The sequence below is a fragment of the Dendropsophus ebraccatus genome, chromosome 1 (assembly GCF_027789765.1).
Source record: "Dendropsophus ebraccatus isolate aDenEbr1 chromosome 1, aDenEbr1.pat, whole genome shotgun sequence".
Taxonomy (NCBI): domain Eukaryota; kingdom Metazoa; phylum Chordata; class Amphibia; order Anura; family Hylidae; genus Dendropsophus; species Dendropsophus ebraccatus.
The window spans coordinates 146,916,399-146,931,622 of record NC_091454.1 but is presented as its reverse complement, the minus strand read 5'-3'; the positions used below and the strand labels follow the sequence as shown (position 1 = coordinate 146,931,622).

Below are 15,224 nucleotides of genomic sequence, written 5' to 3'. Positions count from 1 at the left end.
TAATCTAAATGCAAAAATTCTTATAATGACCTAAACTAACTAAAACTAAATTGTAAAAATATTTTATAGTTGCGCTTTAAGTTTTCACAGGTGAAAACTCTCCACAAGGTTTTAAAGACTAATACTACATAATAGGTGCTTCACAGTTCCTTACTACAGAAACATTGGTTGCATCACCACACCATAGGCTTCTCTTAATCAGATTCTGTATGGGAAGCTTGTGTGCCTGGCATAGAACAAAAGGTAACAATAGGTTAGAGGAAAACGTAAACATTTTATAATTTTATTAGACTAGACTAGATCTATAAAATACACCATGGCTAGGTAATACATACAGCATCCACAAAACGTAAGACAAGCAAGTTTAAATAAGACATGTAAACTCAAAGCATACAAGTCCATTATCAGTCTACACCTGCTTAGCGTTCAGTTCCTCCTGATACCAGAATATCAAGTAGCTATGTACACATCCACACTGGGTCAGTTCTATGAACGAGCTCTACAGAGTCAAAATTGGGGTTTATGCGCAGAACTGGCCCAGACATTCTTGTATCCAAAGCTACACGATTATCCGGTGGCAGAGGCCACTGCTCGCTGATCGGCTGTTGATTCATAGTGACATGTACACTAAAGGTCTTTAAAAACCAGCTGAAGGTTAGCCATTCACTAAAACTGATGCTCGTCTCATAACGCTTCACTAGAAGCAACATATAGAAGTTTTACACAAGAGCAGAGTGTCTGTACAAAAAAGGTAGATTTATTTACAAATTTACATTTAAAGTTATATCAAGTTTCAGTCTTCATCCGATTCATCAACAGGCAAAGGGCGAGATCTGTAAAAAAAAAAAAAAAAAATTGAAAACACAAGGAGTTGCTATGAGCAGTTAAGCATATTTGTGTATCCAACAGCCTAGTTAGATTAGAAGCTCTGCAAACTTCAGTTAACATTAAAGATGATGGTCCACTTTATTGTACAACTGCTCAGTGCCATAAGTCATACCTTGGGATATTTGACTTTTGCACTTAACACTTTCCCAAAACATTCAGTTATTCCTAGCCTAATGGTCATAAACATTTATATTGCGTAGCATTCTCCAATTGTCAGTATGTTTTGACACGGCTCTGTTAGAATCAATCGAGCTGCGTCGGAGGAGCGGGGGATTCCGCCATCAGGATGGGGCTTCATGGCTGAAGCCCCATTTAGCCCCACCCACAATAGTAGGCTCTGCCCCTGTGACAGACACGCCCCCTCAACGGTTATTGGAACAGGCCAGCCTAAAGGTCAGCCCATACCAATGGACGCTTTTTTTTGCACAAATCAATAGTCCAGGTGATTAAGAAACTTTGTTATTGGGTTTATTAGGCAAATATGCTATTATCTGCATTCAAAAAGACCCCTCCCCTTCCCTCCTCTCTCATCCACTGCTAATTATCAGGAAATCGAATCTAACATCAGTCGGGCCCCCGTCTGTTCTATGAAGGGAGGGGGGAGATAGTCGGCAGCAGAGAACAAAGGACTTCACAGTGGGAGCTGTGTGAAAGCCGGTATTCAGAGGTCAGTGCTGACTGTCAGGAGATAGCCGTGATGTAGCTGTAAATTAACTCTTTGTTGTCCTGTTTTGGTGCCTCATCTCCCTCCACCCATCCCCATAGACCACGATGAAGACAGCAGGGTACAGCTTCAAACTGCTTTTTCATGATAAAAAGGCATTTTTTTGTAATAAACCCAGCTACAAAGTTTCTTACAATCGCCTAAAAATTTAAGTCTACAGTGACCATTTAAGGCAGTATTCCACTGGAACTAAATTAATATGTTGCTGCCCATGGTGAGACTAAATAGATTCCATGTTTATTGTCCATTTAACCTCCTTCCCCCAGTTCTGAGCTTCCCAGCCATAACAGAATTACACGGCTCAATGTGTACATTAAATTACTGCCTAGAGATGAGCGAACCTCAAGCATGCTGGAGTCCATCTGAACCCGAAAGTTCGCCATTTGATTAGCGGTGGCTGATGAAGTTGGATAAAGCCCTAAGGCTATGTGGAAAACATGGATATAGTCATTGGCTGTATCCATGTTTTCCAGACAATCTTAGAGCTTTACCCAAGTTCAGCAGCCACCGCTTATCAAATGTCGAACGGTTGGGTTCGGATGGACTCGAACCCGGTTCGCTCATCTCTATTACTGCCTTCTCTGAGCGAGACAATGGCTGGAACTTCGTGCATTTGGGCTTTTTTCAACCAGCACAAGACCAGAAAGCTGCCTTCAGGAGACTGGATAGTATAGCTGTTGTAAAGTGAAATATTTCTTAAAGACCTCATTTCACACTGGTAGCAAAACATGCTGCAGACATTCCACATGCAAACCTACTACATAGAACATGGATATTTAAAAAAAAAAAAATTGTACTAGCAAAATATCCTATCAGGAAATTACCCCCTTCAGCACAAAGAATCCTCTACTGTAAAAGTCCACAAGAGTACAATGCTTGCTTAAATAAAAAGGCATTGCCATTAGCAACTTACTTCCTCTGGGCTTTTCCAACTCCACTGCCACCAGCTTCCTCTTCATCATCAGATGGCACACGGTTTTCTTTTTCAGGATGGCTTGTGGATGGAGAGCCAAAGAAGTCTCCAATCCCCTTCTGCCATTTAGGAGTAGGTCTCACACATACAGGATTGCCACCTGCATATTTGCTTTCAGCTTTAAAAGGGTTAGAAAAAAAAAAAAAAAAACACATTGAAGATTAATATGCTACATTAGTAGACTCCTTTTGGATAAAAAGAACAGAAATTGTGTTATAGTTACAGCCTGACAGGAACCACAGCAGATTGCAATGGGTCAGACTAGAAAGAATATGTTATGCAGGGCGAGAAGGGAAAAAATAATTTTGGGGGTGTGGGACCAATGCATATCAATTTGGAACATTGGCAAAAGAGAAAAATTGAAAAAAAAAACCCTGATGAGCCATGTTAAGTCACTCACCCAGAATAACCAAACAGATCACTTAAAACAAGGATAGGTTTCCACTTATTCCATGCTAGATGATTGACAGGTCCTTCCCCATTTAATAGGGCAACATAACCAAGCCTATCCCCCTCCACCATTCTTAGCCTAGGTTTTTTTTGTTTTAAGTGTTCCAGAGCAAGTTCTTGCCAACTGTAACTCACATTACAAACTGCTGACACTATTATATAGTTAGGATCAGGGAACACATTGTACCTTGAATATATCCAGCTGTGCTCGAAATGCCAGATCTCCAAAATGCTTTTATTCTCTTGCACAATGAGTTACAGGCTTTTCCAGGCCCCTGAATACCTGCAGTCTGGGATGACTCTCTCCCCCTGCCTGCTTGTATGACACCTAAGCAGGGTCAGGAGTTGTTAGGGTATGTTAACACTGAGTACAATAGGTGGAATTCCACCTGCCTCAGTGTTATAGCATCTATGGGAGAGTGCAAGCTCCACTGCTGCCGCCAATCAGCTCAAAGTAGTGACATGAAGGGAGAGCCACGGTAGCGGGCGCTCTGCCATAAACGGGCTATGGCACACTGAGGCAGGTGGAATTCCACCTATTTTACTTAGTGTTGACATACCCTTAGAGTTTGTAGTCATTCAGGAGTTTAGAGAGTCAGAGGCTTTGCCAAACTCCTGAATGACTACAAACTAAGGGTATGTTAACACCAAGTAAAATAGGTGGAATTCCACCTGCCTCAGTGTGCCATAGCCCGTTTATGGCAGAGCGCCCCCTACCGCGGCTCTCCGTTCATGTCACTTTGAGCTAAGTGGCGGCAGCAGTGGAGCTTGCACTCTCCCATAGATGCTATAACACATTGAGGCAGGTGGAATTCCACCTATTTTACTCAGTGTAAACATACCCTTAAAGTTTGTAGTCATTCAGGAGTTTGGCAAAGCCTCTGACACTTTATATAGTAAAGTCTTTTTAACCTTTTGGCAAACACAAGCATATGAGAAGTATACCCTGTGTTCCCTGACCTAACAGCCAACAGTCTCAGCAGCTTAGAAAGCGAGTTGAAGCCGAGATTCCCAATGGAGCGAGCCTGTTACCATTTCATGCTGCTCTTAGGCCCAACATGAAGCTAGTAACAGGTTAAACTGACACAGTCTATGATTACTGTCCAAGCATAAGTGTGAAGGCCCCATTAGGCTAGGTCCACTGCATTTACTTATCCCTCTCACTGTTTATACCTTAGTACACTTAAGGTTAACTAGAGATGAGCAAGTCCCTCAACTAAACGATGCAAGTTGGCTTGATGAGCAGAGCGCTGCTCAAACAAAGCACCGGCCTTTCAGTACTGCTCCACTCCCAGCCTCTCCACCCTGGGTACCAGGAAAAAGCTGGATGCAATCCCAGAAAGCTCTCCCAGAATTAGACCCAACTTTCCCCAGTCACCCAGAGTGTAGAAGCATTGAAAGACTGGCAGCTTGATGAGAGAAATAACCAAACAAAGCAGTTTGCTCGTCTATATTTTTAACCCCTTGACGACTGCGGGCACAAATGCACACCCCAGAAGCCTGTGCCTTAACGCAAACGGGCATACATTTACGCCCGACATTTCCCTAATTGCTGTGTGTACACACAGAGCGATCGGGGAAGATGGGGAACACCCAGGGGACAGTGACTACTTGCTGCAGCTCAACGCCCACCATGACTACTTGGGATCAGTTTGCATACAGGTCGCCAAGTTTGTAAAGTAAGTTTTCGGCCTGTACATTCCAGGGACAGGGGGTGTAGTAGCATGTTTGGGAAGTGTGCTCGGTGCTGCTACAGCACATTCCCATAGCGTTAGGCAGTTAAGTGATTGGTTCCCTTCAAGATTTCTATTGTCTTAGGGTATAAACCCACACACCGTATACACAGCATATTTGCTGCGTATACGGTGTGTGGGTTTGTACCCTAAAAGAAAAATAAAAAAAAATTTGAAAGATAGTTTAATAAATGCTGCCAACATAAAGTAGACATGTTGCTAATGCTAATATATAATTTATGCGGCATAACCATTTTCTGTATGAGCAGAAAAAGTTTCAAAGTTGGAAAAATGCAATTTTCACGTTATTTTCATATTCATAAAGTTTGCCTCAGACCTTAAAGCCACTTCAGGCTCAGTCTTTAAGGGGTTAACATAAACAAAAAGCCATCAACCATGTATATCTCTCTCTCAACCACCACCTGTTACCTTAATAACTTACATTTTTTCCCAGAGGGGGAGGTGACATGATTCGAGGGACCAGGACTTGCACCAAATGACTTCCTTGGTGCTCTGGCAGCAACAGCTAAAAAGCAAAACAACAAGAATATAAACAGAAGAGTATAAGTAGCCAACACACTGCAGCTCTCCCACTGACTTCCATGGTTTGTAGGTGAATCTATTGCACCACGTAGCCGAGCTGTATAGATCTCTGCTCCTCACCATAATACCTACCTGCATAGGGAGTGTCCCTGGTGTCCCGCCAACTGTTACCAGGCTACAGCCTGAGCCATCGTGTGGGGAAGCAGCAGTGAGGAGAACACGGCCACCACACAGATGGGGGACTGACAGCTATTTTGGCGCGCTCCTCCCATTGGCGCCAAAACGCCTAAAAATATAACCCCTTCCACCCCGTTCCTCGGCGAGTCAACGTACCCGGCCCATAATACCACATGACCAAGGAATAAGTATACTTTATCACGCGCTAAAATAGAGCTAGCCCCAGTAATATTACGGGGAAGAGAAGACTTGACCACCCAGCAAGAGGATGACTACACAGAACATGGCGGCTCTCAGCGTAGACTTCTCACCTTTCCTGTAGCTGCCGGTGGATGAGCCTGCACTATCCGCCTTGGTGCGCACCATGATACCGCCGTCACTCAGAAGATCACCACACTACCACCGTACTAGTCTATGCCGCAATTTAAAGCTCCTGCGTTGGCGCTCGAAATTCCGCCCCGCCCTCTACCTTCCTATTGCACAGGTTTCTTTATGCACCGCCCACTTATCGCTTATCGGCCAATGAAAGCGGAGAAGATGTTGTCAATCATTCTGTTCCGCTTTCTTCCCGCCCGAAGTCCCCAGTGTAGACCGGAGGCAGTGAGGAGTGGTCTCTGCTAAGCGCGATTTCCCGCTCAGATGGATGGCTGACTGCGGGGCTGTTCTTACTGCTCCCAGTGCATGCGAAACCGACAAAGAACAGTGTACGGTGGTCCAGGGGACCAGAGCCATAGCTCATTTCCCTGAACAGTCAATAAAGCTAGATTATCACATTACACTTGGAAATATTATATATATATATATATATATATATATATATATATATATATATACACCTTCCACAGTTCTTCAGAAACCATGTCCATAAATGTATATTAGACCTCAACTCATTGTTTATTTTTATTATTAGTTATGTTTAAAGCACGGTACCCCTGACTCCAGAGCTCTGTATGAATAGTAGGGTTACCATGCAGAACAGAACATAAAATCAAGGAATAAGTACATGAGTAATGTAAATAACACACAGCTACATTGGGAGAGAGGAGCCTGTGGGTGAGGGATTATAATGTACAGGATGAGGGGACAGCTAGGTAAGTAGTGTTCTGCAGAGGTATTGTAGGTTATAGCCTAGTTTAAGTGTCCTTTTACACATAACGATTTGTCGGATGCGGGGGCTATAAATGAGCACCGATCAGCGAAATTGGCGTTTGTGTGCAGTGCTTTTACACAGCGTGACAAATGGAGGGGCCCAGGATGCGCTCACACTACGGAATAGGGGCAGATAATCCAGCACGAATAACGTTCATATCACCCGTGCCATAGACTCCATTCTATGGTTGGACAAATTACGCTGTCCGCTGAAAGAATTGACATGTCACTTCTTTCAGAGGACGGCGGAATCCACCTGACGATATAATGGAGAGCCTGCCCGACACCCCCGTTGAGCCCTGGCTACTTACTCTTTCCTGAAAGACCCGGTCCCAGGATTGAGATATCGCCGTCGGAAGCTGTGTGCGCTCTCCAGTCATTTTCTATGGACATCGAACTCATCTCTGGTAAATAGCATACAGCGCGGCTCAGCGTCCAACGGTGATATCTCCCTCCCGGGACAGGGCTCCACAGGGTGTTGGGCGGGCTCTGCCCCAGCACACCGCGTGACAGGTTTCCTTTATTGCAGAAACTTGCATGTAAGACACATCTGTGGCAAAAAATTTTTTAATTAAAATTAAAAATACATAAATCCATGTTGCCAGTTTCCCCTAGCCGATCTCACGAGCAGTGCATACCTACCCACTGTGCTGCTCTGGGATCCGGTGTCCTGGACTAACAGTGTCACAGAGGTGTGTCTGTGACACTGGGAGCGCCCACTCAGCTCTTCGGCCACCACTGTATGGTCAGACGGGCCCCAACCATCAATCATGCTGACGGAGGCGGGGCAGCGGCCTAAAGGTACAGTGGCGGGTGGTGGGATGGGAGGGCAGTGCAGACAGTATCACAGACACACCTCTGTGACACTGTTATACACACCGGTTCGCAGCGTATTTTCTGCTGCGATACGCAGCAGATACACAGCAGATTAGATCTAAATAACTGAACACAGCATCAAATCTGCTGCAGATCTGCTGCGTATATGCTGTGTGTGTTTGTACCAAAGAGGAACTTCTTGCTGATCTGGAAGCAGACATCATGACACTTCAAAGCGAATGTTCCACTAGGTACATCGATTGGTGGCGTTTTACATTAACTCGGCTCTGTGATGCAGCTCCATTAGAATCAACAAAAACGTGTCACAGAGGGGAGGGGGTTGTCACTTTGGGAGCCAGTGGGCCCGCCTCCAGTGCTTCATGCCTGGCCAGTGCTCGGTAATAGACCAATAGCCGTGCGCTTAAATCGGGCGGGTCAGAGAAAGGACCACGGCACTGGTCTGTTCATATAAAAAGAAAACAGAAAGCAATGTACCTAGTGGTACATTCTCTATAAATTGTTATATTCAGATTAAAGGGGTTATCCAGTACTGCAAAAACATGGGCACTTTCTTTCAGAGACAACAAAACTCTTGTCAACCCCGCCCAAGCTGGAGACAAGAGTGGGTCAGTCTGTGGAAGAAAGTGGCCATGTTTTTGTAGCGCTGGATAACCCCTTTAGGGTTATGTTCCCACACAGTATTTTGCAACCAAAACCAGGAGTGGACTAAAAGCACAGGCTATGTTCTCACATTGTTGAAACTGAGTGGGTGGCCGCCATTAAATGGCAAATAATTGCTGTTATTTTTAAATTCAGGTGGGTTTCGTGTTTACGCTTTTCGCTATGTGGTAAAACTGCCATGTTATCTATGTTTCCCAAGTAGTACAATAACAATGATAGGCAATTTATATAGCTTTTATTTCATTTTACTGCTTTTAAAAAATTAAATGTGTTTAAAATTGCTCTATTACCATCCTTATAATGCTTTTTCATCTATGAGGTTATTTGAGGTGTTATTTTTGTGCACCATGAGCTTTTTTTTTTTTTTTTTTTTTATTTTCGGTACCAAACTTGCAGATACAGTGAAACCTCTACGAACTGACCCCCCAATTTTGCAAAAAAAAAAAAAAAGAATGGCAAATAACAGCTGTTGTTTTAGAATAACGTTGATTATTTGTCATTAAATGACGGCCATCCAGTTAATTTCAACAGGGTATGATATAGCCTTTCAGTGTTTTCAATCCACTCCTGGTTTTGGTTGCAAATTACTAAGCAAAAATACTGTGTGGGAACATGGCCTAAATGTGTGTTAATATTTAGGCCACGTTTACACTAAGTATTTTTGCAATAAACAACAGCGGATTACATTGCAGCCTATGTATACACTACGGCCGGTGTTCTCTGCAGCTGCACAAAATAATTTAAAGGTCTATTTTGTGCGGCCGTTATTCATTGAATAGCGGCCATACAGGATAGCCTGTGCTCACAGTGTAAAGTACAGCTCCTAACTGTACTTTACATTGTGGGCTATGGCACATTGGAGTGCGGTCACACCCGAATGTGCCTGCATTCCAATAAAATCAAGTGATGATCATCCGGCCGATACTGCAGTATCGGCCAGGTGAACATCTGAGACACCAGCCAATGTTCAGCAAATAAACGTGGGATAAAGTAAAAGTAAAAGTCCTGGATACTAGTAGGAGGACACTGGCCATATCTGCAGTGTTGTGGACAGTCCTGGATACTAGTAAGAGGACACTGGCCATATCTGCAGTGTTGTGGACAGTCCTGGATACTAGTAGGAGGACACTGGCCATATCTGCAGTGTTGTGGACAGTCCTGGATACTAGTAGGAGGACACTGGCCATATCTGCAGTGTTGTGGACAGTCCTGGATACTAGTAGGAGTACACTGGCCATATCTGCAGTGTTGTGGACAGTCCTGGATACTAGTAGGAGGACACTGGCCGTATCTGCAGTGTTGTGGACAGTCCTGGATACTAGTAGGAGGACACTGGCCGTATCTGCAGTGTTGTGGACAGTCCTGGATACTAGTAGGAGGACACTGGCCATATCTGCAGTGTTGTGGACAGTCCTGGATACTAGTAGGAGTACACTGGCCATATCTGCAGTGTTGTGGACAGTCCTGGATACTAGTAGGAGGACACTGGCCATATCTGCAGTGTTGTGGACAGTCCTGGATACTAGTAGGAGGACACTGGCCATATCTGCAGTGTTGTGGACAGTCCTGGATACTAGTAAGAGGACACTGGCCATATCTGCAGTGTTGTGGACAGTCCTGGATACTAGTAGAAGGACACTGGCCATATCTGCAGTGTTGTGGACAGTCCTGGATACTAGTAGAAGGACACTGGCCATATCTGCAGTGTTGTGGACAGTCCTGGATACTAGTAGGAGGACACTGGCCATATCTGCAGTGTTGTGGACAGTCCTGGATACTAGTAGAAGGACACTGGCCATATCTGCAGTGTTGTGGACAGTCCTGGATACTAGTAGGAGGACACTGGCCATATCTGCAGTGTTGTGGACAGTCCTGGATACTAGTAGGAGTACACTGGCCATATCTGCAGTGTTGTGGACAGTCGTGGATACTAGTAGGAGTACACTGGCCATATCTGCAGTGTTGTGGACAGTCCTGGATACTAGTAAGAGGACACTGGCCATATCTGCAGTGTTGTGGACAGTCCTGGATACTAGTAGGAGGACACTGGCCATATCTGCAGTGTTGTGGACAGTCCTGGATACTAGTAGGACACTGGCCATATCTGCAGTGTTGTGGACAGTCCTGGATACTAGTAGAAGGACACTGGCCATATCTGCAGTGTTGTGGACAGTCCTGGATATTAGTAGGACACTGGCCATATCTGCAGTGTTGTGGACAGTCCTGGATACTAGTAGGAGGACACTGGCCATATCTGCAGTGTTGTGGACAGTCCTGGATACTAGTAGGACACTGGCCATATCTGCAGTGTTGTGGACAGTCCTGGATACTAGTAGAAGGACACTGGCCATATCTGCAGTGTTGTGGACAGTCCTGGATACTAGTAGGAGGACACTGGCCATATCTGCAGTGTTGTGGACAGTCCTGGATACTAGTAGAAGGACACTGGCCATATCTGCAGTGTTGTGGACAGTCCTGGATACTAGTAGGAGGACACTGGCCATATCTGCAGTGTTGTGGACAGTCCTGGATACTAGTAGGAGGACACTGGCCATATCTGCAGTGTTGTGGACAGTCGTGGATACTAGTAGGAGTACACTGGCCATATCTGCAGTGTTGTGGACAGTCCTGGATACTAGTAAGAGGACACTGGCCATATCTGCAGTGTTGTGGACAGTCCTGGATACTAGTAGGAGGACACTGGCCATATCTGCAGTGTTGTGGACAGTCCTGGATACTAGTAGGACACTGGCCATATCTGCAGTGTTGTGGACAGTCCTGGATACTAGTAGAAGGACACTGGCCATATCTGCAGTGTTGTGGACAGTCCTGGATATTAGTAGGACACTGGCCATATCTGCAGTGTTGTGGACAGTCCTGGATACTAGTAGGAGGACACTGGCCATATCTGCAGTGTTGTGGACAGTCCTGGATACTAGTAGGACACTGGCCATATCTGCAGTGTTGTGGACAGTCCTGGATACTAGTAGGAAGTACACTGGCCATATCTGCAGTGTTGTGGACAGTCCTGGATACTAGTAGGAGGACACTGGCCATATCTGCAGTGTTGTGGACAGTCCTGGATACTAGTAGAAGGACACTGGCCATATCTGCAGTGTTGTGGACAGTCCTGGATACTAGTAGGAGGACACTGGCCATATCTGCAGTGTTGTGGACAGTCCTGGATACTAGTAGGAGTACACTGGCCATATCTGCAGTGTTGTGGACAGTCGTGGATACTAGTAGGAGGTACACTGGCCATATCTGCAGTGTTGTGGACAGTCCTGGATACTAGTAGGAGGACACTGGCCATATCTGCAGTGTTGTGGACAGTCCTGGATACTAGTAGTAGGACACTGGCCATATCTGCAGTGTGGTGGACAGTCCTGGATACTAGTAGGACACTGGCCATATCTGCAGTGTTGTGGACAGTCCTGGATACTAGTAGAGGACACTGGCCATATCTGCAGTGTTGTGGACAGTCCTGGATACTAGTAGAGGACACTGGCCATATCTGCAGTGTTGTGGACAGTCCTGGATACTAGTAGGAGGACACTGGCCATATCTGCAGTGTTGTGGACAGTCCTGGATACTAGTAGGACACTGGCCATATCTGCAGTGTTGTGGACAGTCCTGGATACTAGTAGGAGTACATTGGCCATATCTGCAGTGTTGTGGACAGTCCTGGATTATAGTAGGAGGACACTGGCCATATCTGCAGTGTTGTGGACAGTCCTGGATACTAGTAGGAGGACACTGGCCATATCTGCAGTGTTGTGGACAGTCCTGGATACTAGTAGGAGGACACTGGCCATATCTGCAGTGTTGTGGAACAGTCCTGGATATAGTAGTAGGACACTGGCCATATCTGCAGTGTTGTGGACAGTCCTGGATACTAGTAGGAGGACACTGGCCATATCTGCAGTGTTGTGGACAGTCCTGGATTATAGTAGGAGGACACTGGCCATATCTGCAGTGTTGTGAACAGTCCTGGATACTAGTAGGAGGACACTGGCCATATCTGCAGTGTTGTGGACAGTCCTGGATACTAGTAGGAGGACACTGGCCATATCTGCAGTGTTGTGGACAGTCCTGGATACTAGTAGGAGTACACTGGCCATATCTGCAGTGTTGTGGACAGTCCTGGATACTAGTAGGAGGACACTGGCCATATCTGCAGTGTTGTGGACAGTCCTGGATACTAGTAGGAGGACACTGGCCATATCTGCAGTGTTGTGAACAGTCCTGGATACTAGTAGGAGGACACTGGCCATATCTGCAGTGTTGTGGACAGTCCTGGATACTAGTAGGGGTACACTGGCCATACCTGCAGTGTTGTGGACAGTCCTGGATACTAGTAGGAGGACACTGGCCATATCTGCAGTGTTGTGGACAGTCCTGGATACTAGTAGGACACTAGGCCATATCTGTAGTGTTGTGGACAGTCCTGGATACTAGTAGGAGGACACTGGCCATATCTGCAGTGTTGTGGACAGTCCTGGATACTAGTAGGAGGACACTGGCCATATCTGCAGTGTTGTGGACAGTCCTGGATACTAGTAGGAGGACACTGGCCATATCTGCAGTGTTGTGGACAGTCCTGGATTATAGTAGGAGGACACTGGCCATATCTGCAGTGTTGTGAACAGTCCTGGATACTAGTAGGAGGACACTGCCATATCTGCTGTGTTGTGGACTGTCCTGGATACTAGTAGGAGGACACTGGCCATATCTGCAGTGTTGTGGACAGTCCTGGATACTAGTAGGACACTGGCCATATCTGCAGTGTTGTGGACAGTCCTGGATACTAGTAGGAGGACACTGGCCATATCTGCAGTGTTGTGGACAGTCCTGGATACTAGTAGGAGGACACTGGCCATATCTGCAGTGTTGTGGACAGTCCTGGATACTAGTAGAGGACACTGGCCATATCTGCAGTGTTGTGGACAGTCCTGGATACTAGTAGAGGACACTGGCCATATCTGCAGTGTTGTGGACAGTCCTGGATACTAGTAGGAGTACACTGGCCATACCTGCAGTGTTGTGGACAGTCCTGGATACTAGTAAGAGGACACTGGCCATATCTGCAGTGTTGTGGACAGTCCTGGATACTAGTAGGAGGACACTGGCCATATCTGCAGTGTTGTGGACAGTCCTGGATACTAGTAGGAGGACACTGGCCATATCTGCAGTGTTGTGGACAGTCCTGGATACTAGCAGGACACTGGCCATATCTGCAGTGTTGTGGACAGTCCTGGATACTAGTAGAAGGACACTGGCCATATCTGCAGTGTTGTGGACAGTCCTGGATATTAGTAGGACACTGGCCATATCTGCAGTGTTGTGGACAGTCCTGGATACTAGTAGGAGGACACTGGCCATATCTGCAGTGTTGTGGACAGTCCTGGATACTAGTAGGACACTGGCCATATCTGCAGTGTTGTGGACAGTCCTGGATACTAGTAGAAGGACACTGGCCATATCTGCAGTGTTGTGGACAGTCCTGGATATTAGTAGGACACTGGCCATATCTGCAGTGTTGTGGACAGTCCTGGATACTAGTAGGAGGACACTGGCCATATCTGCAGTGTTGTGGACAGTCCTGGATACTAGTAGGACACTGGCCATATCTGCAGTGTTGTGGACAGTCCTGGATACTAGTAGGAGTACATTGGCCATATCTGCAGTGTTGTGGACAGTCCTGGATTATAGTAGGAGGACACTGGCCATATCTGCAGTGTTGTGAACAGTCCTGGATACTAGTAGGAGGACACTGGCCATATCTGCAGTGTTGTGGACAGTCCTGGATACTAGTAGGAGGACACTGGCCATATCTGCAGTGTTGTGAACAGTCCTGGATTATAGTAGGAGGACACTGGCCATATCTGCAGTGTTGTGGACAGTCCTGGATACTAGTAGGAGGACACTGGCCATATCTGCAGTGTTGTGGACAGTCCTGGATTATAGTAGGAGGACACTGGCCATATCTGCAGTGTTGTGAACAGTCCTGGATACTAGTAGGAGGACACTGGCCATATCTGCAGTGTTGTGGACAGTCCTGGATACTAGTAGGAGGACACTGGCCATATCTGCAGTGTTGTGGACAGTCCTGGATACTAGTAGGAGTACACTGGCCATATCTGCAGTGTTGTGGACAGTCCTGGATACTAGTAGGAGGACACTGGCCATATCTGCAGTGTTGTGGACAGTCCTGGATACTAGTAGGAGGACACTGGCCATATCTGCAGTGTTGTGAACAGTCCTGGATACTAGTAGGAGGACACTGGCCATATCTGCAGTGTTGTGGACAGTCCTGGATACTAGTAGGGGTACACTGGCCATACCTGCAGTGTTGTGGACAGTCCTGGATACTAGTAGGAGGACACTGGCCATATCTGCAGTGTTGTGGACAGTCCTGGATACTAGTAGAAGGACACTGGCCATATCTGCAGTGTTGTGGACAGTCCTGGATACTAGTAGGAGGACACTGGCCATATCTGCAGTGTTGTGGACAGTCCTGGATACTAGTAGAAGGACACTGGCCATATCTGCAGTGTTGTGGACAGTCCTGGATACTAGTAGGAGTACACTGGCCATATCTGCAGTGTTGTGGACAGTCGTGGATACTAGTAGGAGTACACTGGCCATATCTGCAGTGTTGTGGACAGTCCTGGATACTAGTAAGAGGACACTGGCCATATCTGCAGTGTTGTGGACAGTCCTGGATACTAGTAGGAGGACACTGGCCATATCTGCAGTGTTGTGGACAGTCCTGGATACTAGTAGGACACTGGCCATATCTGCAGTGTTGTGGACAGTCCTGGATACTAGTAGAAGGACACTGGCCATATCTGCAGTGTTGTGGACAGTCCTGGATATTAGTAGGACACTGGCCATATCTGCAGTGTTGTGGACAGTCCTGGATACTAGTAGGAGGACACTGGCCATATCTGCAGTGTTGTGGACAGTCCTGGATACTAGTAGGACACTGGCCATATCTGCAGTGTTGTGGACAGTCCTGGATACTAGTAGGAGTACATTGGCCATATCTGCAGTGTTGTGGACAGTCCTGGATTATAGTAGGAGGACA

General features: G+C 46.2%; 1 protein-coding gene across 1 annotated transcript; it reads right to left on the bottom strand.

Moving 5' to 3' along the window:
* Positions 1-735: 735 nt before the first annotated feature.
* PCLAF (PCNA clamp associated factor) lies at positions 736-5,944 on the bottom strand. Its single transcript, XM_069956447.1, has 4 exons — positions 5,800-5,944; positions 5,211-5,294; positions 2,526-2,703; positions 736-833 (listed from the first exon to the last, which is right to left on the bottom strand). The coding sequence occupies exons 1-4, from the start codon at positions 5,852-5,854 to the stop codon at positions 794-796; spliced, it is 357 nt and encodes a 118-aa protein (XP_069812548.1). The 5' UTR covers positions 5,855-5,944; the 3' UTR covers positions 736-793.
* Between the last annotated feature and the right edge of the window lie 9,280 nt (positions 5,945-15,224).

What these genes read in the sequence shown, in the direction of transcription:
- PCLAF (XM_069956447.1), bottom strand. Translation starts at nt 5,854, where the DNA reads ATGGTGCGCACCAAGGCGGATAGTGCAGGCTCATCCACCGGCAGCTAC. An exon ending in CTCCCCCTCTGGGAAAAAAT is followed by an intron (nt 2,704 to 5,210) that starts GTAAGTTATTAA and finishes ACCCTTTTAAAG; the next exon opens with CTGAAAGCAAATATGCAGGT. An exon ending in GTTGGAAAAGCCCAGAGGAA is followed by an intron (nt 834 to 2,525) that starts GTAAGTTGCTAA and finishes TTTTTTTTACAG; the next exon opens with ATCTCGCCCTTTGCCTGTTG.